This window comes from Giraffa tippelskirchi, chromosome 9 (genome assembly GCF_054371585.1).
Source record: "Giraffa tippelskirchi isolate mGirTip1 chromosome 9, T2T-mGirTip1v1.2.pri, whole genome shotgun sequence".
NCBI lineage: Eukaryota > Metazoa > Chordata > Mammalia > Artiodactyla > Giraffidae > Giraffa > Giraffa tippelskirchi.
In genome coordinates, this window is record NC_137283.1 from 17,206,012 (window position 1) to 17,230,756 (window position 24,745).

General features: G+C 49.9%; 1 protein-coding gene across 8 annotated transcripts in view; it reads left to right on the top strand.

The window, feature by feature from the left end:
* Window positions 1–24,527, top strand: part of SSUH2 (ssu-2 homolog) — a 42,650-nt gene extending 18,123 nt beyond the window's left edge. Inside the window, exons 1-14 of one of the 8 annotated variants that reach the window (XR_014064791.1) lie at window positions 1,769–1,908; window positions 2,538–2,700; window positions 9,723–9,821; window positions 10,175–10,256; window positions 11,808–11,937; window positions 13,117–13,177; window positions 14,289–14,413; window positions 15,483–15,545; window positions 17,180–17,265; window positions 18,571–18,663; window positions 19,049–19,154; window positions 19,937–20,014; window positions 20,802–20,909; window positions 24,100–24,527. Coding sequence is in view for 6 of the 8 variants with exons in the window: in XM_081528168.1 (XP_081384294.1) it covers window positions 2,673–2,700; window positions 9,723–9,821; window positions 10,175–10,256; window positions 11,808–11,937; window positions 13,117–13,177; window positions 14,289–14,413; window positions 15,483–15,545; window positions 17,180–17,265; window positions 18,571–18,663; window positions 19,049–19,154; window positions 20,802–20,909; window positions 24,100–24,246 (1,128 nt within the window). In the remaining 2 variants the exon portion in view is untranslated. Of the gene's footprint in view, window positions 1–1,768; window positions 2,701–9,722; window positions 9,822–10,174; window positions 10,257–11,807; window positions 11,938–13,116; window positions 13,178–14,288; window positions 14,414–15,482; window positions 15,546–17,179; window positions 17,266–18,570; window positions 18,664–19,048; window positions 19,155–19,936; window positions 20,015–20,801; window positions 20,910–24,099 lie in introns of those variants that run through there. The other 7 variants (XR_014064790.1, XM_081528168.1, XM_081528167.1 and 4 more) reach the window with 7 other exon arrangements.
* Window positions 24,528–24,745: the final 218 nt, after the last annotated feature.

The following is a 24,745-nucleotide window of genomic DNA, read 5'->3' on the forward strand; positions in this document are numbered from 1 at the left end:
AGCTTCTGCTTTAATATTCTTTGGAGAGGCCCAACTCAGTGGAAAGATCTGCCACTAGACAGATCTTCTCTCTGGTAAGTTGAAATGGTCCCCCCATTCTGGATCGGTTCTCAGTGTGTCTGCTTGTAGCCTGAATGTCCTGAGACTCAGTTCCTCATGGCAACCCTTTAAATACCTGCGGTTATTGGCTGAGCCCTCCCTTTAGGCATTTCGCTCAGCATCGTGTTCAGCTGCAGCCATACACCATGACTTCTGGATTCTCTTCTAAAACCCTGTACTGCCTAACACAGTTCCCACAGCCAGGACTACTTTGAGTAGTCCCACAGCCACGGTACTCTCGCAACTCAGAGAGCAAACTATGAGATCATACAGACTTTATTCCCAAGAACAAACAAGATTCTCAGCACTAAATAGATAGAGTTAACTCTTAAACACTTATGGTCATTCAACAAATGTTTTATGAATACTTAACATGTGCAAGATGTGAAGATCACATCACATGGATGTGATGATTGATCATATCCATGGACCACTGTGGACAGGTTCAGGAAGAAGAGCTATAAGCAACCCCTTTCTTGATATCAGCAGCAGTGATACAGGATGAATGTAAAATGTTGGGAATGTAGTTGATGCCTCTGTTAGCCCACCCGAAGCCCCCCTCTAATACTAGTAAGAGGTGGGAACCAGTATTAACTTCATACTGGCCTGGATCCTAGAATTAACAATGCTTGTTTCTCCTGACACCTGAATACTATGTGGTGATGGATATTGTTTGGCCTCAGTCACTCAAGCATGCCATTGTAGTTGCAGACAGCATTCCTGTCTTGATGCCAAGCAAGATTAGAAAGGTCTAGCAGTTGGTTTGTTCATTCCCCATGTATTTTAAGAGGGATTTATTAACCCACTACTGTGTGATCTAACCTAGTGTTCAGCAAGGGACTTTCAGTGCCTTTGATCAACGCTCCCTGGTTCCTAAGGTACAGGTAATGGTTGTCTGCATTTTTGCAGCCTCAAGATTTCTGGACCCCTTAGTACTCAGCTGTATTTAAAATTCTGTTCTTCTGTTTGCCATTTAATAATTTCCTATGATTGTTTCAAATGCTGAGAAGGGGTTTTGGCAAGCATACATTGTTGCCTGAAAAGTACTGAACAACAACAACAAAACACTAAACATGTAATAGTGGTATATTGTTTTAGTTAAGCCACAAATTGTTTCTCTCTGTCTATCATCTGTCATGTTTAGGTTCAAATACATACACACACATACAAAGACATAGACACGCATGCATATTATATTTAGAGTAAGATACACACACCAGACACATACCTCTATAGTAATCTTATTACCATGGAGACAGTTCTACGAGGGCTTAAAATCATTGTTCAATGTACAAAACTATCAAAAAGCTAAATGAATTCTTGAGGGTCTTGGTCTTTCTCATGAATATGCAGTAATGGAATTAACTCTCAAGTTTAAGGAAAGCAGTGCTCCAGTCAACCATAAAAAACCTATTTGTGATCATTGAGTCATCTGAGCATATTCAAGAAGCATTTGTCAAATTATTGCTACTGCGTTCATGACAGTCACCAGCACTCTGTTGAGGGTGGGCAGTGGATGATGAGGGTGAATGTGGGAGAATGAGGCTGAGGGCAGTCTGGAAACATCTCTGTGCCTGGTGTGGCTGTCAGGGCCAGGCCCATACACCTCAGTCACAGTGCTTCCCAGGTGAGCATGACAGTCTATTGTGGGCATTGTGACACATCCTATGGCCACTGCTGGGCTGGGCAGGCAGGGCACAGGGAATGTGCTTTGCCCTACCAAGCCAGGCTGTCCTGGCTAGAGAACTCCAGGTCCAGGGCAGGTGGTGCCAGCTCATGAGCTCTCTGCTTCCAGCAGCAGCTGACCAGGTCCAGGTGTTCATTGTTCAGACTCCTCTAGAGGAGAAGGGTATCCTTGCAAGGGTTGGGGTTGCAGGCATTTCCAGTCCTGATGCAGAAGGCTTAGGAAGAGACCTTTAAAAACCCACAGACGTTTCACAGAGATCCGGGCCCACGCAGCCTGAGTCGGGAGCTGGCCTTGCCCACAATGTTCTATGTGGTTTTGGAGCATCACCTCATAATCCCAGCCTCAACATTTCCTCTGTGAGCCCAGGAGGTTGACACTTAAGTCTTGAGAGATCCCACGTGCTTCTTCTCTGCCCCTTGGGGAGGTAACCTCCTCATGGTTATTACAGTTTACATTTTTCTGTGTCTCCTCCTCCCCTACCCTGCCCACACAGCACTCAGGAACCTGCCTCCTTCAGATGAGCCATGTGGCACAGGGGTCAAGAGCTCTGACTTAAAAATCTAGACAGATGAAGATTTGAATTCTTGCTCAGAAAAATGAGCTCCATAGAAGTGCCTGTCTCATAGGACTGTGTGAGGATGCAGGAGATCAGTAGCACAAGCCCGGCCAGTAGAGGGTCTTGTGACGAGGAGCCCCAAGAGCAGCACTTAGACCCGAGCAGTGCTCTGATGGGTTTGGTGCTTCCCTGCAGATGTTTCCCTCTGTTGTATTTAAATCAGGCAACAATGGGCCTGCTGTTCTGGGAGGGGCCAAGGGTAGTCCCTCAGATCCTAGCAGCCTGGGCCCACTGGGAGGACAGGCACTTCCTTGACTGGACATCTGGACCATGGACAGGGATCTGAGTGACGATGACAGTAAGTACAGCCAGTCAGGGCAAAGGGTGCTGCTTCCAGGGGACACTGAATTGAAATCTCTCTGCTGCCCTCAGCACTGTCTTGGTTCTGTGTCTGTGTTGCTAGAGCATCCCTTCCTTCCTTCCTTCTTCTTGCCTGAGAAGCCCACTTGTACCCTGTGGGCTGTGCTTCCATTAGGTACCCCTGGGCAGTGGAAAAGGAAGGCAGAAACCAAGGTGAGAACTTTCCTCCCTAATCCTGTAACATTATCTGAATCTTAAGATTCTTTATCCTTCCTTTTTCTGGTTGATAGTTGTTCCCCACCCCCATTCTCCAGAGCCAAATGTGAGCCTGAATATCAGGGTTCCCATTTCATTCACAGTTGCATCAGTTCTTAGATGAAGTTAATTTTAAAGAAATGTCAGTGAAAGGTTTTTATGTGTGGTCTCCCTCTAACAAAAAGGTGGCTTGTTCATTGCCACTAATCAAACATAGCCCAGGTAACCTCATCTTGTCCTTAGTCATGGTGTCAGTCATTCGGTCATATCTGACTCTTTGCGACCCCGTGGATTATAGCCCTTCAGGCTGCTTGGTCCATGGAATTCTCCAGGCAGGAACACTGGAGTGGGTAGCCATTCCTTTCTCCAGGGGATCTTCCTGACCCAGGGATTGAACCTGGATCCTCCTGCATTGCAGGCAAATTCTTTATCATCTAAACCACCAAGGAAGTCCATCTTGTCCTTCCTGGGACAGAAATACAATGGAATCTGATAACTATTTAAAGAAATAAAAAAGGAAGTGGTATTTTCAGAAGAGATGTGATGTGTTTTAAACAAGAAATGTTTGATCCTAAATTCGGAACAGGCAACATAATAGAGTATCATGTTTAAAATTGGGAGGCTAGGATTCAAGTATTAGCCCTGCTGTCAGTTGGCTGTGTGATCTTGGGCAAATCATTTAACCTCTCTGAGCCTTAGTTTCCCAACTGTAAAAGGAGATTGGTCAGGAGTTCTTAATTTGAGGACCATGAAGTCGAGGGCAAAATATTATGTATATGTGCTCTGTGTGTGTTGGGGTGGGGGGTAGGGTATCCTCAGGTCTCATTTGAATTTTAGAGAGGCCTCTGACACTAGTACATTTTCAGAGTTACTGAACTTGGTGACTTTGAAGGTCCTTTGCAAGCCCAACACTTTTTACTGCCTTTAATGTTGGTTTCTCAGAGCTTCAAGCCTCAGAACTTCAGTGGGATATAAAATGAATGCATGCTAATCTTATAGAGCTCAGTTTATGTTTTCTTGGAGTCCTTTTTCATACTGAAGTGAGAGAATGTACATAGATAATTTAGCATGTATTTGAGGAGGACCTGTTCTGACCCCTGATATGCTGGAATTGTGTATCCTAGTATTATTGTAATAAGTTTCTGCTAATAGTTGATTGAAATCTTTCATCTTAGAAACACTGCTCATTAGCTTTCCGTTTATATTGGGATTTTGTTGTAGTAGATATGGGCTATGTCAGAGCTGAATTCAAATCCAAGTGCTTCCTAATTGCCGGGTGACTTTACCTAAGTCACTAAACCTCTCTGAGCATTATTTCCCCCAAGAAAAAAATAGAGATTGTGTCATCTTGTATAATTTGTAAAAGATTAATTTTAATGTAAAGTGCCCAGTATATCACTTAGCCTAGAGTAGGCATGGAGTAAATGATCAGAAAATGATCAGATTATGTCCTCTAGAACTTTAAACTGCTCTTAATGGAAAATACTATTATTGTACTCTTTCTCTTTTGGCATCAGGCTTTTTGGTAAGCAAGGTAAGAGGAAGGAATTTTAAGTTCCCTTAAAATTCTAAAACCCCTTATTCTGCTGTAGGGTCACTCTATATGCTGGTTTCCAACACAATTGAACCTCAAGCCAGCAGTTTGGGTCTACTGCAAGGTGTGAGATGGTTCAGAAATTTTTTAGAAACTTAAGTTGATGAAATCTGAAACTAGGTAAAATTTTTTACTGGTTTCAGAAAGGAAGGCTGCTGTGGGACTTCTATAATTTAAATGTCCCTTCTTAGGTGAAAGATGGTATTCACTTTAGCCAGTTGAGTTACCCTTCCCGGTCACTAAAGTTTTGTCTTCTTAGTTTTTGTGTCTATAATGTGGAGCAGCTTCAGAGAAAATACATTTCTCCAGTGATATACTTTGGTACCAAAGGAGGCATGGATAGGGACATTCTGGGATGTGGCATCCACATGGAAGTCATGTTTAGCATCACCTCCATCAAATTTCAGTGCTTTGACAATGATTAATCAGGAGCAGGAGACATGGACTCCTCTGATCCTCTGACATCAAAGGAATGACATTTTAAAAACAGAAACTTGAGGGGTTATCCATGAATTGTGCCTGTCTCCACAAGAAAAATTCCTTTCTATACAAAAGAAAAACAGCTGGTGTCTGATGAATAGAAACGCGACCTGGGTAGTACTTTGTGAAGCTCTCTTGGCAACCACTTGACCTGTGTGCCTGGGGCAGTGGGATGTCCACCCGAGTGGAAAGGCCGTGAGGCTTGGAGTCAGGCTCTGAGTTCTAAGTAGTGTTTCTGTCTCTGCTGTGAGCTCATTGTCTCAAACCACATCTCTGAACCCCATCTTGTCCTTCTACAAAATGGGGTCCTTTTACAAAAGTGGTTGTCATGAGGTGCAAGAGAGACCATGGAGCATCCCCAAACCAGGCCCAGCATTGTTAGGGGGCAGTGGTCCAGCTAGACGACTGCCTTGGAACTCGGCCCAACATCGTGGAAATGGTGACGTGGCTGGTGGCCCCCATCAGAGCTCCCCACACTGGGCGCCACACAATGTCCCATGACGTCTGCATTCCTGTTGTGCCTGAGGCTATCTGCCCAGGAAATGATGCGTCAGACTGTGCTTCAGCCTGGAGGTTTTTATTCTTGTCTACAACATAATGGGGAGGTTGATTTAGCTCTAACACGTAGACAGAGGTCAGGGTGACTCCCAGTTGATGGATGGAGCTCTGAGTTTCCCACCTCTTATTCTTCCCCTCTTCCTGCCCCTTTGTTTGGTTTCTAGCAGGACAGAGCGGCCACGTGGCATTTCCTTGTCTCCTTTGTCCGGGAGAGTATTGATGCCCCATCAGAGTCAAGACTTCCGGGTGGGTGGTGGCCCTCCCAGGGAAAGGGGCTGTGATAACCTTGCCTTTCTTTTCATGTTTGACATTTTCACTCTGGTCCCCTGGCTTAAGGGAGCACAAAGAAAGAAGAAGACCTGCCCTCCTCAGGTCCAAGGCATTGACCAAACATGTTTTACATGCCAGGCTTGGGACTGAGAGCTGTATACACATTGTCTCTTTGGATGGGCCCTAATATCACCTGCTCTCTTTCACAGCTGGGGAGGTTGAGTGTTGGAAGGGTGTGTGTCTGACAGTGTCATGTATTGCCTGGCTCAGATGCTGGCATATCAGAGCCCAGATTCCTAACAACTGTGCCCAGGGATTCTGAGTCTAGTCACCTCAGGCTGCAGTTCAACCCTGCCCCTCATCTTTAACTCTTTTGACTGGATTCATAGATATTGCAATGAATGAACATGGACCCCACCCAAGAAAGTTTCAAATTCCAGCCTCCACCTTCCTGATCCCCTTCAAACCCAGCCATACAAGTGCGTGGCAGGTCAGGGTGGGCATAATATGGCTCACGAATCAAAGCTCACCCACTGCCAGTTTTGTAAAATTTAATTGGAACCAAACCACAGTTATTCAATTGTCTATTGTCTATAGCTACTTTCAGGGCACAATGGCTGAGGCAGACTGTATAGCCCATAGTCTGAAATACTTACCACCTGGTTATTTGTAGGACACAGCGACAGGTGTTCAGAGCTTTGGGATGTTGTTTTTCCAGTAGTCATGTATGGATGTGAGAGTTGGACCATAAAGAAAGCGGAGCGTCAAAGAATTAATGCTTTTGAACTGAGGTGTTGGAGAAGACTCTTGAGAGTCCCTTGGTCTGCAAGGAGATCAAACCAGTCAATCCTAAAGACAATCAGTCCTGAATATTCATTGGAAGGACTGATGCTGAAGTTAAAGCTCCAATACTTTGGCCACCTGATGCGAAGAACTGACACATTGGAAAAGATCCTGATACTGGGAAAGACTGAAGGCAGGAGGAGAAGGGGACGACAGAGGATGAGACGGTTGGATGGCATCACCGACTCAATGGACATGAGTTTGAGCAAGCTCTAGGAGTTGTTGATGGACAGGGAAGCCTGGCGTGCTGCAGTCCATGGGGTCGCAAAGAGTTGGACATGTGTGAGTGGCTGAACTGAACTGAACTGATTGGTAGAAGATGTTTGCTGATCCCTGGGTGCCTGGTGACTAGAGTTGCTGAGAATGCTAATAAACTCATTAGGAGCAAAATAATATTGAGAACCAAGGTTCAACAAATAATTCCAGGTGAATTCTCATCCTGGGATTTCAGGACACAGCAACAGGTGTTCAAAGGTTTGGGATGATGTCACTTTACATCATACCCGCATCTGTCCCAGGGCTTTCCCCAGGGTCTCAGCAGAATCATTCACTTACAGATATAGGTTTTCCAGCTAACAAAGGTACTCTACATCTGCATATGTCCTATTTCTGCTTCCTTTGAAAGTTTCCTGCCAAGAGGCAGAACTTTAAGAGATCCATAAGTATTTCTTACTGTCAGAGGACAAGTGCATTCCTAACAGGGGAGGTGGTTCAGCCAGGGTTTTTTTATTTGTTTTAATTACATCCCCTCTTTCCCTCACTGTTCTTAACCTGAATTCAAAATTTCAGGCTTCCTCACTACCTGCTGTCTGTCTCTACTTCCATATAACCTAGGCTGTTCTATTTTTGAACACGATCTTCTTATTCCTCTTGCCTTTGTTTTTATTAATCTCTAAAGGACAGAACATATTATTTTTATTTTTGTAGTGATAAAGAGCAACAGGCTTTAAAGAACTGCAAAAGAAAAAAGAGAGAAGGATCCAGGCGATGAGGTGGATCCACTGAAAGCTTGAATCAAGTGGGCTTCAGTGACTTAATGCAGAGAATCCATTTCCACTAACTGCTTATCAGCTCACCCTTTAAAGTCAACTTCCTGTGATCCTTGTCCCCCAGCATGGGGGCTTTGGAGAATGGGTTTGATGGATGGCCCAGGGGGCTAGAACTGGAGCAAGGAGCCTCTGTCCTTCTCTAACTCTAGCACTGTGCATCCTCAGGATACTGGAATAACTAGTCTGAGCCTCACTGCTCATGTCAAGCGGAGTTAGAAGTCCTGCCTTCTACACCTGCAGGAGGGATGGTGAGGTGATGTGTGGGAGGTGCTTCATGAGTTGTCCTGAGTTTCCAGTTCATGAGTTGTCCTGAGGGTCCTCTTCTAGTACTGTGCCTTCCTCCTTGGAGTCTCAGACCCAGATGTACCTATGTCATAGCCTGATAGATCAAGAGGAGGTTTTAAAAACAGTTATACAACGAGTGCTTCTTCCATCAGGTTTGCCTTGGAAAAGCACTAGGAAAAAAACACCAGCTTTGGACATAGAAGAATCTTGGTTTGAATGCTATTCCATCACTGACTGGCTGTGTGATCCTGGGCAAGTCACAACCTCTTTGAGCCTCAGTCTCCTCATTGGTAGAGTGTGGTAGTGCTGGTGTGTTACTTTGGGTCACCCAAAAAGCAGACACCAAGGTGAACTGAGGCATGCCAGATGTCCCTTGGGGACCTCTGAAGGGAAAGGGAGGGCGCAGGTGTAGGCTGGGACTGTCTTTGGACCACAGTGCAGGTCAGACACCTGTGAGAGGACAGAGGGCAGCGGGAGGAGCCTCAGACCCTGGTGTGACTCTGAGATAGTCTTACCTGGGTCTGTGGAGAGTCTCAGGGTGTAAGATTGCCCAACAGAGGAAGCTGCATGACTGCCCCACATCTTAATCCTTAAAACAATAGCCATTTTATTATATTTTGTGATTTTTGAAGGTTAGGAATTTGGACAGGGCTCAACTGGGTGATTCTTCTGCTTCATGTATAATTGGTTTGAGCTGCTGTAACAAAATTACCAGAGACTGGGTAGCTTAAACAATGGACATTTATTTCTCACTATTCTGGAGAGCGGGGAGTGCAAGATCAAGGCACCAGCAGACCTGGCGTCTGGCTGGTAGACAGCTGCCTTCTCACCGGTTGCTCACATAGCAGAGAGCAACCTTCTTAGGACTTTGATCCCATCATGGAACTCCATCCTTAAGACCTTATGTCAACCGTATCACCTCCAAAAGGCCCCAGCTCCATTGAGGGTGTGCGTTTCAACATATGAATTTTGGGACGATGCAGACATGCAGGCCATTAAAGGGTTAGTGATCTGGCAGCCAGTTGCTCTGGACTACAGGGCCCAAAATGGCTCTGCTCACATTCCTGGTGGCTCGGCAGGGTTCTTGGAGAAGGCAGAATACCGCTAGGCCCCTGTCCACGTAGTCTGTGGGTATTTCCACTTGGCCTCTCCAGTGGAATGCTCTGATTTCTTACCTGGCAGCTCAGGCATCAAGAGGGATGGCTTCAGGAGGCCAGAAGTACGGACTGTACTTCTCTTCTCTGCTCCCTGTGTCCCCTTGGTGAAGCAGTCACAAGCCTGCCCAGGCTCAAGGGGAGCAAACGGAGACCAGTCTTGTGATGAGAGCAGCATCGTAGAAGTGTGCCCATCTGTTACTCAGGGTCTGTCCCCTGGGGCCGTGGAATATGATACTGCTTGTGAAGCACCTGTCCTGATGACTGGCTCAGAGAAGGTACTAACAAGCAGGAGCTGCCCTTCTTCATGTTCTTCTCCTCATTATTATTACTGCTGCTACTCTCATCACCCCACCCCATCACGGCCTGCCCTGCAGATGTGTGTGTGTCCCAAGGGGCCAGAGGGGACCAGAGTGAGACTGACTTAAACCTTGAGGCTCTTCACCATGTACTGGCCCTCACTTGTCAGCTGCCTGTTGAGTTGCCGTGGCCCCTTCCTCCCCGAGGCTCAGCACTGCCTGTTCTCCCTCAGGTGTGGTAGACCTCAGCTTTGAGGCTGAGAGTCCTCTGGCGCCCCCGGCAGAACTCCTGGAGACGCTGCCCAGCGGTGACTGGGTCCTTCAAGGGGACAGTAAGTGTGTGGTCTGTAGGGTCTTGGGTCTTCCAGCGTCTTCCAGGGGTGACACTGTTGTGGGGGTGTGTGTGGAATAGGCTGGCCTGGGAGAACTTCCCAGTCCCCTGGGGACCCTGGGGAGCCCCTTTTCACTGTTGGGAGGGAACAAGAGGACGGGGCATAGGCCCTGCGTCCATGGATGTTCCATGACCATGTCCGTCTCCATTTAAGACCAGGATGATGCTGGTCTTGGAACCCTCCTTCTTCATCTGTTCTTTCTCACATTCGGCCCATTTTTCCTTCTTTCATCCCACAAATACCTGCGCCTTGAAACCAGACTGTTGAACCCTGACTCCTCCCCTCTCCTCTAGGACACCAGATATTTTTCCCACCTTCAGAGACCGCAGGGAGACCCCAGGAACAAAGATGCTGGTCCTCATTTCTGGAACACAGGTGAGCTCTGGTGATCCCCGGGGAGCCATCACACGGGGTCATGCATGACGATCCCTCAGTCACCTTTGTTCCCTGAGAGCCCTTCTCAGAGAACTCAGAGGCCACAGATTTCAACCTAGACTGTGCTTCAGAGTTCAGTCCCACTCGCTTAGATTCTCCAGGGATGGAACTTGGGAATGTGTACTTGTCCAAGCTTTCCAAGCTGTCTGGCTACCACGCCAGGGTTGAAAACTCTAGTCTAGATCAGGGGTTGCCAATGACAGCCCCTGGGTCAGATCCAGTCCACTGCCTATTGGTACACAGCGATGCATTTTTTTTTTTCCCTTAGTGTCTGTGGCTGCCTTTACACTGTGACAGAGGAGCTGAGTGGTGACACAGAGGCCATATGACCCACAAAGCCTAAAACATTTGCTCTCTAGGCCTTTAGCAAAAGTCTGCGGCCCTTGCTTTGCTCCGTGGAGCAGGCCCTCCTTGTGTGGAGGACTCAGGGCAGAGCTCCGGCTGGCCAGCCAGGTCTGTGTGGACACAACAAGGAGCCATGCTGTTCTAAGTCTAGAGTGGCTGTGTGCTGCCTTCCAGGGTGTCCTCCTGGATCCTGGCCCCACTGCTGCCGGGACCACTTCCCCTCTCCTCCTTGGCCACCCACCCTGTGTGCCCACGGACCCACTTCCTCCATGGACTCGTCACAGCCGCCCCAGTCCCCACATTCTCCATCTGCTGTGCGCCATCTGTGGGCTCCCAGACCTCTCTGTGCCCTGGGCCGGGGGTGCTGGGGACATAGCGTGTATGAATGCAGGGCTTACGTTTGGAGTTGGGCTGCCATGGAGAAGAATATGAAGATGAGAGGGGAAGAAGGAGGAAGGGGCCCCTGCTTATGGCGGTGGCAGGGCAGGAGGGCTTTTGCTGAGGAGGAACAGATCACCTGGGCCTCAGGGGAGTCTTCCAGAGAGGAGGCCACGAAAGGGTCACTTGTCATCTGCCTTCCAACCCAGTGCTGCTCTCCTGCTGCAGGCTCACAGGAAGTCTCCCTGGACACCACTGTCAGAAGGTTCTCGACCGGGGTCTCCTCCTGAGCACTGCTTACGTCTCCCCTGGTCGAGGTCAAGGTGCCTGAGAGCAGGAACCTTGTCTAGCCTAACTCTGCCTCTGTCTAGCTATGTGACATCTTCTCTGGACCTCAGTTTTCCATATCTATAAAATGACATAATTCAGCTTTTTTTTTTTGGTTTCTATTTTATTGAAGTTCTAAGATTCTATCAGCCCTTCTCCCCAGCTCCACACTTCAGCTTAAGTACATTTCTGTCCTCTAGACGGTGCCAGTTTCCCACCGGCAGTCTGTTCACACAGCTCCTGATGCCGGAGACACCCTGCCCAGGTGGACGCCTGAGGGCTCTACCCTTGCTGGGGACCATGGCGCCCCCCAACTCCAACTCCCTGCCTCCCACAGTCTCCAGTCCTCAGTTAACATCTGCACAGAGAGGGGGCTGGCTGGCCTGGGTGAGCCCGCAGGGTGTCCCCAGATCTACCGCCCCTCTGCTCTGTCCCTGGCAGAGTCCCCGTGGTGACAGAGGAGGTGGCCCGGGAAGCCCTCCTCAGCTTCGTGAACTCCAAATGCTGTTATGGCAGCACAGCTGCTGGCGACCTCGTCATCCTGGAGCTGAAGCCGCAGAACCTGTGTCGGGTGAGGGGTGGCCAGCAGGGGTCTGGGGCGGTGGGGGGAAAGGAATCATGGGGGCCGTGTGTGTGTGTGACTGGTGGTGATGTTGGTTCTGCCACTTCCCGGGTTTGCAGCGAGTGACAATACAGGGAATCATGAGTATCAGTCACCGTGAAGCAGCTTGAATGCCCTGGGCATTATGGAAAGCACATTCCATATATGTCTCATCAAATCCTCATAGCTGCCTTGCACTGTAGATAACCATCATCACCAGGTAAGAGGAGGAATTGGATGTTTAGAGAAGTGGAGTTACTTGCCCCCAGACGCAAAACTAGAAGTGATGAAGCTGGGATTCAAACCAGATTTGCTGACTCCAAAGCCTTTGTTTTTTAAGACACAACTAGTCTGTTTGCCAGAGGGATAAAAGGACCACCTCCTGCCCTGATCCCAGCTCCCTCTGCCTCCCCCAAGTTTCATCTGTGCCAAGGATCATTTATTCATCCTCACCGGGCCTGAGGCTCCAGGGTGGGCCTGTGTCTGGTACCGAGACCATAGAAGCACCTCTGTGGCCTTCTGCCTTGACAGGGTCAGGTGTCAGTTCACATGTCCTGTGTCACTGGCACAGCTTTCCCCCAGAGGGCACACAGTCACATAGAAATCGGCCTCGCAGGGAGTGGTCAGAGCAGGGATCTGGGGTAAAGGTCTCTGTGTGGCTTGACCTCAGGCAAGTCAGCGGACCTCTCTGAGCATCCCTCTCCTCACATGGGAAAGAAGGAGCTGGGCGACATCCAAGATCCCTTCCATTTTGTGATCCTGTGGATGAGGCTCAAGAAGGAAGGTCTGGACATCAGGCAGATAAATTCCTCCAAGGGAACGCTTGGAGTGGCTGATTCCGGCAGCCTCCATCTGTCAAAAGGAGGTTTTTGCTCCAAAACTTACCTGGTAGACCATTTCTATGTGTAAAGAAATGGGGAGCTGAAGTTGCCCAGTTATGTGCCAGTCAGGGGACATTTCCTCAGACTGAGTGACCCCTGCAGGAGTGTCCCAGGCCATCTGTGAGACGTCACTACTGTCAGCCTGTTTGGAGCAGCCCTTGGGTGCTGTGCATGGCATGATGAGCCCAGGGGTGGGAAGCCTCATTTTCTGCATAAGGCTTTGTCTTCCTAAGCGCGTGAGTGTGAACATGTTGTTTTTCCTTTGCAGTATCGATTGGAGACCTTCAGTGAATCCAGGATAAGTGAATGGACTTTTCAGCCCTTTACCAGTAAGTGAGTTGTCTGATAGGGGTGTAACTGGGAGCAGGTACGGACGGGGCTGGTGGGGAATGTCAGGACTTGTCTTAGCTACTAACCCTGAGTAAGATGCTCTGCTGCCCTGAGCCTGATTTCCCATAAAACGACAGCGTAGCCTTTCTTCCTGGAGCCTCCCGAGAGCTGAGCTTAGCAAACGCTTCCTTGTCCGAGAAGTGGTTTGCAGGAGATCCTGAAAAAGTCTCCAGTGTTCATCTTTGGCCACAGGCTGGTGCTGCCACCCAAAGGGATGGCAAAGGGAGCAAGTGTGCTCGGGCGTCTGCCGGCCTCCCAGCCCACCCCTAGCACCTCCCTGAGTCTCTAGACCCCTCCTCGTTCAGTGTGCCACCCCTCCCTCTGCTGGAGCACCCAGAGGCTTAAGGCCGTCTGTCTGGGAAGCTCTGTGCTCTACCTGCTTTCCATGCTGACCACTCTGGTCTGTCCTTCAAGGCTCAGCTCAAGGGTCCCCTCTTTCAGGAAGCCTTTGAAGATTTCCTCTCCTGCTGCCTCCTGCCCAGCAGAGGGAGCCCATCTTCTGAGATTTCAGAACGCTTCATTCACTCAGCTCTTGTCCAAAGCACTTACCGTGTCATATTCCATTGTATCGTGGTTGTTGCTGAGTCTGTCTCCTTGAATGGAGGAGGAGGACAAGAAAGAAGGAGATGGTGGGAGTGGTGAGGGTAGCAATTCCAGCCCTTGTTTATTGATCTCTCAGCATGTACTAGCCCTGGGCTAATAAGCATTGGTATGCCTTCTGCTACTCAGTTTTATTACCATCTACCATGGTAGGTGGCACCATTATCCCCAGTTTAGAGAGGAGAGAATTGCAGAGCAGAGAGGTAGAGGAGCTGGGATGGGCTTCCGCAGCCAGGAAGTACAAAGAAGCAGGAGTCAGCCAGGTCTGTTCAACTTCAGAGCTTGGGTTCTTAACCACAGACCCTAAGGGGACCTGTACCTACCAGTTCCTTGGCCCCAGGGTTGAGCCTAATACCCGGTACCAGGTGAAGGTCCAGACTATTTGATGAATAAATGAAAGCTGGTACTCCAGCTGTCTACTTGTCTTAAAATGACCCCTTTCTCTGTCAGATCACTCCGTGGATGGGCCACAAAGAGGAGCCTCCCCCAGGCTTTGGGACATCAAGGTCCAAGTTCCCCCAATGTTTCAGGAAGACACTAGGAGGTTCCAAGTCCCTCACTCATCATTGGTCAAGGTAAATTGTTTATTGAAGACTTTGCTCCTCTCTGATCTGGTTTTTCTGGCACCATGGTTTCTTCAAACTTTATCCTTTTAAAAAGGAAACTCACAGTCCAGGCTGGTGGTTCATTCCTTGCCCATCAGATGCACAGAATTCTAAGGAAACCCAGTCTATGGGATGTAGTCTCATACAAAATTCCATGCAGAGTAGGGAGCATTCACATAGCAACAGGATGGTATGAAACTGTCACCAGCTTTAAATAGTGAGTGTTCATATTCTTAGGCCATCTGAGTGTTTTTATCCTTTTTATTTTTATTATTTTTTTTTCTATCAGTAAATAGCTGAATGAAACAAATATAAAATAAAATTAAAGCATCATGGGATTTTTTTTAATGGAAGTCATTAGGGAAGCAAAATTCGACATCCTTGCTGTTTTACAGAAATGTAATCAGGACAGGCAGTGAGGGTAGCCTAGTGTGTTGTAAAAACACAGCTGAGATGTTTTGTGTTATGTTCTCATCTAATTACCTACCTTATTTTCACTTTAGAACTTGATTCAAGCGTGTCATTTTACCCTCTGAGTTTTCATAGCGTCATAAGATGAAAACGACTTTGAGAGATCGAGAAAGTGTTTCATTCTGTTTTCCAGGGCGGAAAACCTATTTTGATTCAGTGATTGAATTCCAGTAGCTAGCTCGCTGCCTTTTTCAAAAATACCACCCCCCCCTTTTTTTTAATGGCTTCTGTTCCCCAAGACTCCTTTAGCCACCTGTTAGGCAAAGGATACTGGCTTTTGTGGTTTAGCCTGGGAGTACGAGTTAAGATATGGGAGTCAGAGACCAGGTCTCCTCATCTTAGTATCCAGGACAGACTGTCTGGAGCTCCAAGGAGATGGTAGTGTGACCTGCTTGGCTTGGTGTTCAAGGCTCTTTGGAATCCTAGTCATGAGTGAATGGCCATCTTCTCACTGTGGCCTTAACTGCTGTACATTTATTTGGGATACTGACATCCTGGGGGTGGGGATGGTGAAATCAGGAACTGCTTGTTCCTGGGAAACTGGATCAAGGAGAGCATTCACTCTCAGGAATGCCACAAATGCCACGGGCGTGGACGCTACAAGTGCAGCGGCTGCCACGGGGCTGGCACGGTGAGTCACACGTGACTGTTGGTGAGTAGCTGATGTGTGGGAACAGGACTATGTGGGGGTGGAGTGCTGGGCTGTGGCCTGGGGCTCCCTGCACTAACAGTGGGATCTCAGTCAAGGCATCCTCCCTTTCCCGGCCTCCATTTTCCGGCCTGTAAAATGGGAACATTGGATTGGGTGGTCCCTACTGACTTTACTTCACTTTGACGCTTCATGATTTTTATTCTCCTCTTTTTTCCTCCTCTACCTACAAACGTTTATTGAGTACCTGTTCAGTGCAGCTGCAGGAGGACAGAGACCCGGGGTGCTTCTTGCAGGGACCCTCTGTCTGTGGGACAGACTGATGGGCGCCCAGCACTTACGTGCAGGTGCAAGTGAGAAGCGACATTCAGGGCCTTGGAGGGGTGGGACTTCGGCCTTGGACTAGTTTCCCGGGGTAGCTGTAATAAAGGACCACAAACTGGGTGGCTTAAAGCAACAAATTTATTCTCTCAGAGTTCTGGAGACCGGAAATCCAAAATCAAGGCCTTGGCAGGGTTAGTTCCTCTGGGAGGCCCTGAGGGAGCCACCATCTCATCCTTCCTCTAGACTTCTGGCGGCAGCTGGCAGTCCTCGGCTTGTAGCTGCCTCACCCCCCCGCCCCCCCCCACCCGCCTCCATCGTTCCCTGGCTTCTCCGTGTGTGTGTCTCTGCCTTCCCACAGGGACATGGGTCACTGGATGCAGGGCCCACCCTTCTGCAGTGTGGCCTCACTGTTACTAATTACATCTGCAACAATGATTGCCAGATAAGGCCACGTGCTGAGGTTCTGCTCGATGTGAATCCGGGGGTGAGGGGATAACGTATACTATTGAGCTCACCGTGGGCCCTTCAGCACCATCCAGGCCCTTCTGGCATCAGTGTTCTTTGCAGACTCCTGTAGGCCACTGGCTGTCCCAGCAGGAGGTCCACGCCCCTTGTGTGTTCTCAGATGCCCCACCTCCCCATTTGTGCCCCAACCTTTTGTATACACACTGACCACTTGCTGTTCTAAGTTGAGCATTTTCCTTCCTTTACCTGCCCATCTGCCCTTCCGCCCACCTTCCACCTGCTGCACGCTCATCGCTCTCCCAGCTCTGTACCCCTGTGGGGTCCGGCTGTGGCCGCGCCAGCTCTGTGTCTCCTGTGGCCTCACTCCTGCCATCGCCTCCTCCCCATGGCCCCCTCCCCATGGCCTTTGCTGTTTCCTCTCCCCTCCTCCTTCCTGTCCCCAAGCTTTCCCTAGAATGGCTCCAGGGCCCACCCTGAGCCTGGGTGTAACCTGGCCCATCTCTGGGGGCTTTTCTAAGACTGACCTGTTACCTCCAATACCAGAGGGGCCAGCCTGCCCATCTGCCCGCCTCTTCTGGCCATGGCTGCTTGGTCTGGGATGGTCCCTCGGGGTCGTGGGGATCAGGGAAGAGCAACAGAGGCGAATGTCTCAGAAAAAATACGGACTTGAGGATGCAGGATCTTTTACAGACAAGGGGCAGAGGCCCAGGGAGAGGGAGTAGGGAAGTGGCTTGCGGAAGGTCACAGTCCGCACTGGAGCTGGGTCTCAGGACGCCCTCTGCCTGCTCCCGGAGGCGGGTGGGGGCTGAGGCCGCGTGTGTCCGCAGGTTCGCTGCTCCTCCTGCAGCGGCGCCAAGCGCAAAGCCAAGTCCGCCCGGCGGTGTCAGATGTGTTCGGGCTCCGGCAGGCGGAGGTAAGACGGGGATCCCCAGCCAGAGCTGAGGAGCTGAGTGTGCCCTCACGGGTGTTCTTGCTTGTCACTGCCTGCCCTCAGTAAGGCAAGTGGGTGCGTGATCCGTCTGGTCACCCCTGTGTCCCCAGAGCTCTGGGCATTGTAGGGGCCTGTCACCTCGGAGAGTGTTTCTCCAGACCAGATGGAGCCCTTCAGGCAATCTGTGGGTGGGTCGGGGGGAGGGATGAGGCACTTCCGGGAGGAAGGGAGGCAGTAGGTGAAGAGAGGAGATCTCTTCCAGCTCATGCGGAGGGGAAGTGAATATAGAAAAGCACCCAAGGTGAGACTCTTAACTCTGAGGATCCAGGCCTGGGCACTGGAGGGAATAAATGGAGGAGGAATCAAGGAAGGTCGGCTGATTGGCTAAATCAACAAAGTGCCTGTTAGCAGGACTTTGTAGTCAATGGGCTGTTGCCCTTTTTGGAAATGATGGCCTTTCATGTATTTATAAATTTTTAAAAGGTAACAAGAAACCCCGAGGAGTGAAACTCTTCAACGGGTGCATTGGTTAATGACACTTTGGGCTCACCAAGGCCCAGGCCATCCTTCTAACAAGCCAGATGGTGGGCTTTGGAGGATCTGTCACCTGTGATTGGTAAAGAAGATCTTAGATTCGGAAGGAAACTCAGGTTTCTTTCACTTAAAATGTAAAACAACTCCAATTCAAACTGGCTTTAGCAAAATAGTAAACTTGTAGGCCCATGCAGTGGAAAAGTCTAGGAATAGATTTCTGGAATGACTTCAGGTACAGCTGGATCCAGGTGCTGAAGTGATATCACCAGGAATCCGTCTCTGTCCTGCACTCTGCTTTCCTTTGTGTTGGCCTCATTCTCAGGCAGGTTATCTCCTGTGGTGGTAGAGGGGGCCACCAGCAGCTCCAAGCTCAGTAGAAAAGGATGACCCTTTCCTAATAGTTTCAACAAAAGTTCCGGGGTAGATCTCAATACACCCACCTGGCTCATGTGTCAGTCTTTGTATCAGCCCTGTGGTGAGAGAGATGGAATGAACTGGTTGGCCAGGCTGAGGTCCCAGGCTGGTCACAGGAGGGATGGGGCACAAGCCCTTGAACCGTGTAGGCTCTGGGGAGGGGGGGAGAAGGGTGGTGTCCAGTAGGAGGTTGGAGCACTGCTATGAGAAGCAGGAGGTCCAGATGATGGGCACGTGGAAGCAAGCCTTGCCCATCCCAGCCCACTTCTCTGAGGAAGGATGTGGGGCCAGGGCCCTGGAGCCACTGGGATGCCACGACTGTCTGTTACCATCTCTCAGATGCAGCACGTGCTCGGGGAGGGGGAACAAGACCTGTGCCACCTGCAAGGGCGAGAAGAAGCTGCTGCACTTCATCCAGCTGGTCATCGCGTGGTGTGTGTGCCTCTCCGTGCCATTGCCTGGTGGGGTGGTGGCTGGGGTGGGGCATGGCCTGCAGTGGTGTCTGCAGAGGAGGTCCGCTTGGTTGAGGCTTTCACAGTGCAGGCGCCTGCTGGGAGAGAGGAGTCCCAGGACCTGAGTTCCCACGTCAGGAAAGCTCGCACACATTCAGGGTTTTTCCCGTCAGACACCCTGCTAGAACAGTACCTGACTAGTTTCCCACCTTACAGGTGAGGCTGCTGAGGCACAGCGAGGCTAAAGCGTGTTCCCAAGGTCCCGCGGGTAGCATGGCAAGCCCTCCCGCCCTGGGCGGCCTGATGCCACGGCCATGTTCTTAACCCGACCCCCCAGCTCCATCTGTCATCCTCCTCACTTCCAGGAAGAACAGCCTGTTTGAGTTTGTGTCTGAGCACCGGCTGGACTGCCCTGGGGAGCTGCTTGCTAAAGCCAGAGGAGAGACCCTCTTTAAGGATGAAAACACAACGGTAAGGAGGGCTTTGCAACTGCCCCAAAGGGAGCTGGCTCCCTCCTCCCCCTGTGAGCCCAGGTCTTCCGGTTCTGCAGGCACTGCCTTCATCCAGAAAGAGACTGGGCAGGAGCAGAGCTGCCCAGGCAGGACACAAGCTGCTGGGACCCTTCATGGCTACTTCTGTTTTGAGTTTTACATCGTCAACCTTCCATCCTTCCCCTGTTCCTTTTCTCTCCCTCTTTTCCTCCCTTCTTCCCCTGCACAAATCTTGAGACCTTCCTCCTATAGCAGGAACAATGCTAGACCCTCGGGATCCTGGAAAACAGAATCTCCGCCCTTAGATCTCACAGTTGTTGAGGGAGAAGATGATAATGGCATTTTCTTCACAGTGTTGCAAGGTAGAAAGACAGGAAGGGGCAGAGGTGTTGGGGTGGGAGATGGTGTGGGGGGTAAATGGACAGTGTGACAACAGGAGTCAAGATGTCCATCAGAGGAAGCAGCAGGACAGAGGCCATAAGGAGCAGCAGAGAGCAGGGGGGCTGGGGGGCAGTGAACTGACCAGAGCAAGGAGCTGAGACTCGACAGGCGTCAGCAGCCAGATTCGGGAGCGTCTGTACACTGGGGATTGGCAAACTCTGGCCCTCACTCTGCTTTTTATAAATCAAGTTTTATTGGAGCCCAGCTCATTTGTTTGTGTACTACCTGTGGCTGCTTTTATACTTCAAGGGCAGAGTTGAGCAGTTGAGATAGAGACCCTATGGCCTTCAAAGCCTGAGTGTTTACTCTGACCCTTTACAGAAAAGATTTGCTGCCCCCTGCTGTCCACCTGGGAAGTGAATGTGGCTTTTATAGGATGTCCGCGGAGAGGTTTATTGGGTGGGTCAGTTTTTCCTTATTTCCCTCTTCCTTCCTTTCTCTTTTCACAGTATGTGGCTGTTTCAGATTGGCTGGTAAATATATCTAGTTTGACATCCATCACCACGCAGTTAAAAAAAAATTTTTTCTTGTGATGAGAACTTTTATGAGCTACTCTCAGCAGCTTTCAAATATACAACCCAGTATTATCATCTGTAGTCATGGCTCTGTAATTTACGTCCCCAAGATTTATTTACAGCTGGAAGTTTGTACTAACTGACCTCCTTCACGCACTCCCCCCACCCCATTACCATCTCTGGTAACCATCAGTATGTTCTCCACGTCTAGAAGTTTGGTTTTTTGTTTTTGTTTTAATTCCACATATAAGTGAGATCATAGGATATTTATCTTCCTCTAACTTACCTCACTTAACATAATGCCCTTTGCCATCCATGTTGTTAAAAATGGCAGGGTTTCCTTCTTTATGGCTGCATTATAGCCCTCAGCCTTCTTTCTTTGCCCTGATCACTCTGTTTCCTAAAGGTTCACTTCACGCATCACCCCTCTAGGAAGCCCTGCAGCCACCCTCAACCTGAGTTAGGCAGCAGCAAAGATCTGCTGGGTGGGAGAGTACTCTGTCAACAGCCCTGCTCTTTGGTTCGATCGAGGGTCCGTGGAGGTTTAAAAAGTCCCACCCATCCCACTCACCCCTGGCCTGGGCCCTCCTCTCTCTGGGCTCGTGCTCCCATCAGCCCTCTAAGGCTCCAGGTGCTGAGGCTCCGGGTCAGGCGGTCTGCGTCTCCCCCAGGTGTATCCCATTGTGGACTTCCCCCTACGGGAGATCTCTCAGGCCTCCAGGCGCGGCATCTCAGAACACAGCGCCGCCCTGGCCTCCCGGGCTCGTGTCCTGCAGCAGGTGAGCTGAGGGGCTCCGGGCTGGTGGGAGGTGAGGTGCCGCTTGGGCTGGGGCTCCAGGGCACTGCCCTGTGGACATAAAGGAGGAAGCGGGCCCTTCCCCCTGAAGGGAGGCTCCTTGCCCAGAGTGGCAGGGCAGAAGGATGGGGGCGGGGGGAGGGAAGGAGCCCCAGTGGCAGGAGCACAGAGGTACTGGGGACTGACCTGGGGTCACAGTGGCCGAGGGCAGAGAGCAGGGCAGGCCAAACCGAAGGCCACAGGGAGAGGTTTGGATTAATTTATCCAGAGAGCGACAGGAAGCTTGCAGGGTTTCAATGCAGTAATGTGTCTCAGTGTGATTTTGATTCTCACCCCCTGGTATTCAGAGAGGGGATGGGAAAGCTCGAGATCTAGGGTAGAAGGCAGGGCTGGAACCCAGCGTGCGGCCCCACAGGGCACTTGCCAAATCTCCGGCCCCCAAGGTTTGGACCAACGGCCAGGGCCGGGGCACTTGTGCGGCTGTATCCTCCCGGCCACTAGGAGGCGGTGCTGCCCATCACGCCGCCAGAAGCAGCGTGGTGTGTGGGAAGGGACGGGGGTGTGTGTGTCAAAGAAATGGGCCGGGAAGATGAGGGGTCGAGCCGTAAAGCCCAGCACCTGAACTTGGTGAGGAGTCTCTCGGGAGTCGGCGTCTTACAGTTTGGGTGCAGATCCTGGTTCTCCCATATCCCAAAGTGGTTGGTCCCACACCAGCTGCGAACTCCTTGCAGTTCAGTTTCTTACCTTGAAAAAGAGATGCTACCGTCACCTCAGAGGGTTTTGAAGGGATGAGATCATTTGCTTTAACCGCCCGGAACCGGTACTTATAATGTCAGTATTCCTTCCTTTCTTTTTAAAAAAAATTTTTTAAAAAAATTTTTATTTGGCTGTTTCGGATATTAGTTGCATCATGCGGGATCTTTTGTTGTGGCCTATGGAGAAGGAAATGGCAACCCACTCCAGTATTCTTGCCTGGAGAATTCCATGGACAGGGGAGCCTGGTGGGCTGTGGTTGGTGGGATCACAAAGAATTGGATACGACTGAGCACACAGCACCCACATGGACTATCTAGTTGTGGGAATGGGCTTAGTTGCTCTGCCTCATGTGGGATCTTAGTTCCTCAAACAGGGCTCAAACAGGCAAACCTCCCCCTCTGTGTCCCCCCACCCCCCACCCCACATTGCAAGGTGGATTCTTAACCACTGGACCACCAGGGAAGTGTCCTTCTATTCCCTTTGCAATGAGTATTCCCCTTCTCTCTGCATACGTACCCTATTTGCAGGAGACAAAAGGATGCATTTGACTTAATAGTGACCCTCTTGGAGCTGGAATGAAACTCAGCATGATATGGGGGCACTGCAAACTCAAAGCCTGCATGGTGGGTGGTACCGTGAGTGGGAGGGCCCCTTATCCAGAAGGCTGGGCCTCCCCTCAACTCGGTGGGGCAGAGATTTCAGACCTTCTGAAGTCCACAGTTTTATATGAAACCTTCTAGTTTTTCAATATTGAGAACAAAATTTTTAAAAATGCTAAGAACACTGTATCGGCTGCCAGGCTGATTTTGGCCTGTAGGCATCCTCATCTACCTCTGGTCTACTTCAAACCATGACTTTTCCAATAAATCAGAGGAGGCCCAGAGAGTGGAAGTAATTTAGGCAAGGACACACAGCTTCTTAGTGAAAGAGCCTAGGAGTAGAACTCAGATTTTTCAACTCTAAGGAATATGTTATTATCCACGGCATTCAAGGCACACGAGTGACTCTCTGAAAGCCAGGGAAGGTTTGGAGGGCTATTCACTGAGGGATTCAAGGTGCTTTTCACCTGGAAACCACTGCAGGGACAGTTCATTTCCCAGGTCAGGCTCTGCTTCCTGGTTCTGGCACATGGTCACGGCTCTTGGACCCTCTCTTCTGTCCATGGGCCTCCATGTCCTCATCTGTAAATGGGTATGGCTGGACCTTGCCTTAGGTTGGGCTCTGCAGAAGCAGTCCTGAGACAGGACCTGTGTGTTCGTCACTTGTTAAGCAAGGGCTCCCAGGGAAATGGGTGATGGGGTTGGGGAGCCAGAGCAGGATGGTCAGGCAAGGGGGCAGTGCAGGTGGTGGTACTCTGAGCGTCAGCCATACCTCAGTGGCTGTTCACCTGGAGGGGATGCCTGGTCTGCAGCCCCATCCAGAGAGGACCCCAGATTGGTACCTAAGGACCCTTGCTCCTGCAGCCCTGGTGTATTCTGGGGGCACTACAGTGAAAACCCCCGAATATTGAGGTGTCTGTTTTGGGACTGGGCAAGAGGATCAGGACATGATTTTAGCAGTTTGTGGATACAGATGGTTCTCCTGGGATGTTTTTACTGCTGAGACTGGCAATTGGAGTCCTTTTTGAACCCTTCATTTGGAAAAGGGGCACTGACTACCCAAGATCACACAGTATGTTGGCGGCAGGCCTCCATCTATACCCTGGGTCTCCTGGGCTTTCTATGATGGCACAGCCCACCTCAGGTGACACAGGCCATTTGTGTGGTGGTCCTGGAGCAGGGAGGGGTGAACTAGGGGCAGACATACATTTTTCTTTAAAAGAGATTTAATGGGGGAACACTTCTGTGAATCTTTGCCCCAAATTGTCCTTTGGGTCGGGATCTATAGACCAAGATTCATGCTGAGGGTTTTGTTCAGGGTTAAGACGTTCGCAAGTTGAATCCAGTTGGGAGACAGCTGTCACATGTGGGGCCTTGGCCCCTCCTAATGTCTCCTTTCTTAATATCTCCATGGTTGTTTTAATATAAAAATGTTTACAATGACTGTACCCTCCAATTTTGTCCACCTCACTCTCTCCCCACCCCCATCTAAAAATTAATGTCCCGTTAGATGTCCTGTTATGGGCTGGTGACTTTCCCTACATCCTGAAACTCCCTTGGAGATGCCTTTGCCCTCACTTGGTAAAACTTAGACTCAGGTGATGGTTAAAGATGAGAGGTCAGCTTGGGGCAGAGCTTCAGGTGAGTGAAGGAGCCTAGTAGGAGATACATCTAGAAGGCATGTCTGGGCCAAAATGACAACTCCGGAGCATGAACTTCCTCCTGCAGGTAGTAGGGAGCTACTGAAGGTTCTTGAGGAGGTGAGTGACTTAAACAGAAAACTGAAATTTGCTTCTTGGCCAATTGTTTTTTCCTCAGCGCCAGACCCTCGAGCTGATCCCCCTCACAGAAGTTCGTTACTGGTACCAAGGAAAGACTGACGTCTACTACATCTATGGCACTGACCACCAAGTGTATGTGGTAGATTACCCCGAGAGGTACTGCTGTGGCTGCACCATCATCTGACACCACACAGCTGCCCCCAGAGCCTGCTACATGTGCCAAAGAGGACGGCCAAGGTCTCTGAGTTCACTCACTGTTGGCTCCTCTGGACAATCACAAACCCCTGCGTATCATTCCAGAGAATTCAGCTCCTCTGTCCAGTCACAAGTCCCTCTGGAGCCCCTTTGGCAGAATCTATCTTCTATTTAACCCTCAAGAATTCATCTACACATGTTCCTTTAGGAGAAGTAACTTAAAACCAGGGGCTTTGCCTCTGGCCTCTGAACTAAAGTGCTGATCAAGTGTGGGGTTGATTTTGCTTTTTGCTGGGTCAGTCTCAGTTCTGGTGTGTCTCTGCTAGAATGGGCCTTTTGTGGAGCTGAGTGATCTTGAATTGTTGAAAGATACACAGACGTTTGCTGCCATTTAATGCCACTTATGCAAAAGCATACAAAATTTTACTCCTCATTCTGTGGGTCAGAAATTCAGATGCAGCTATTGTGTGATGACCTATCTCTGTTCC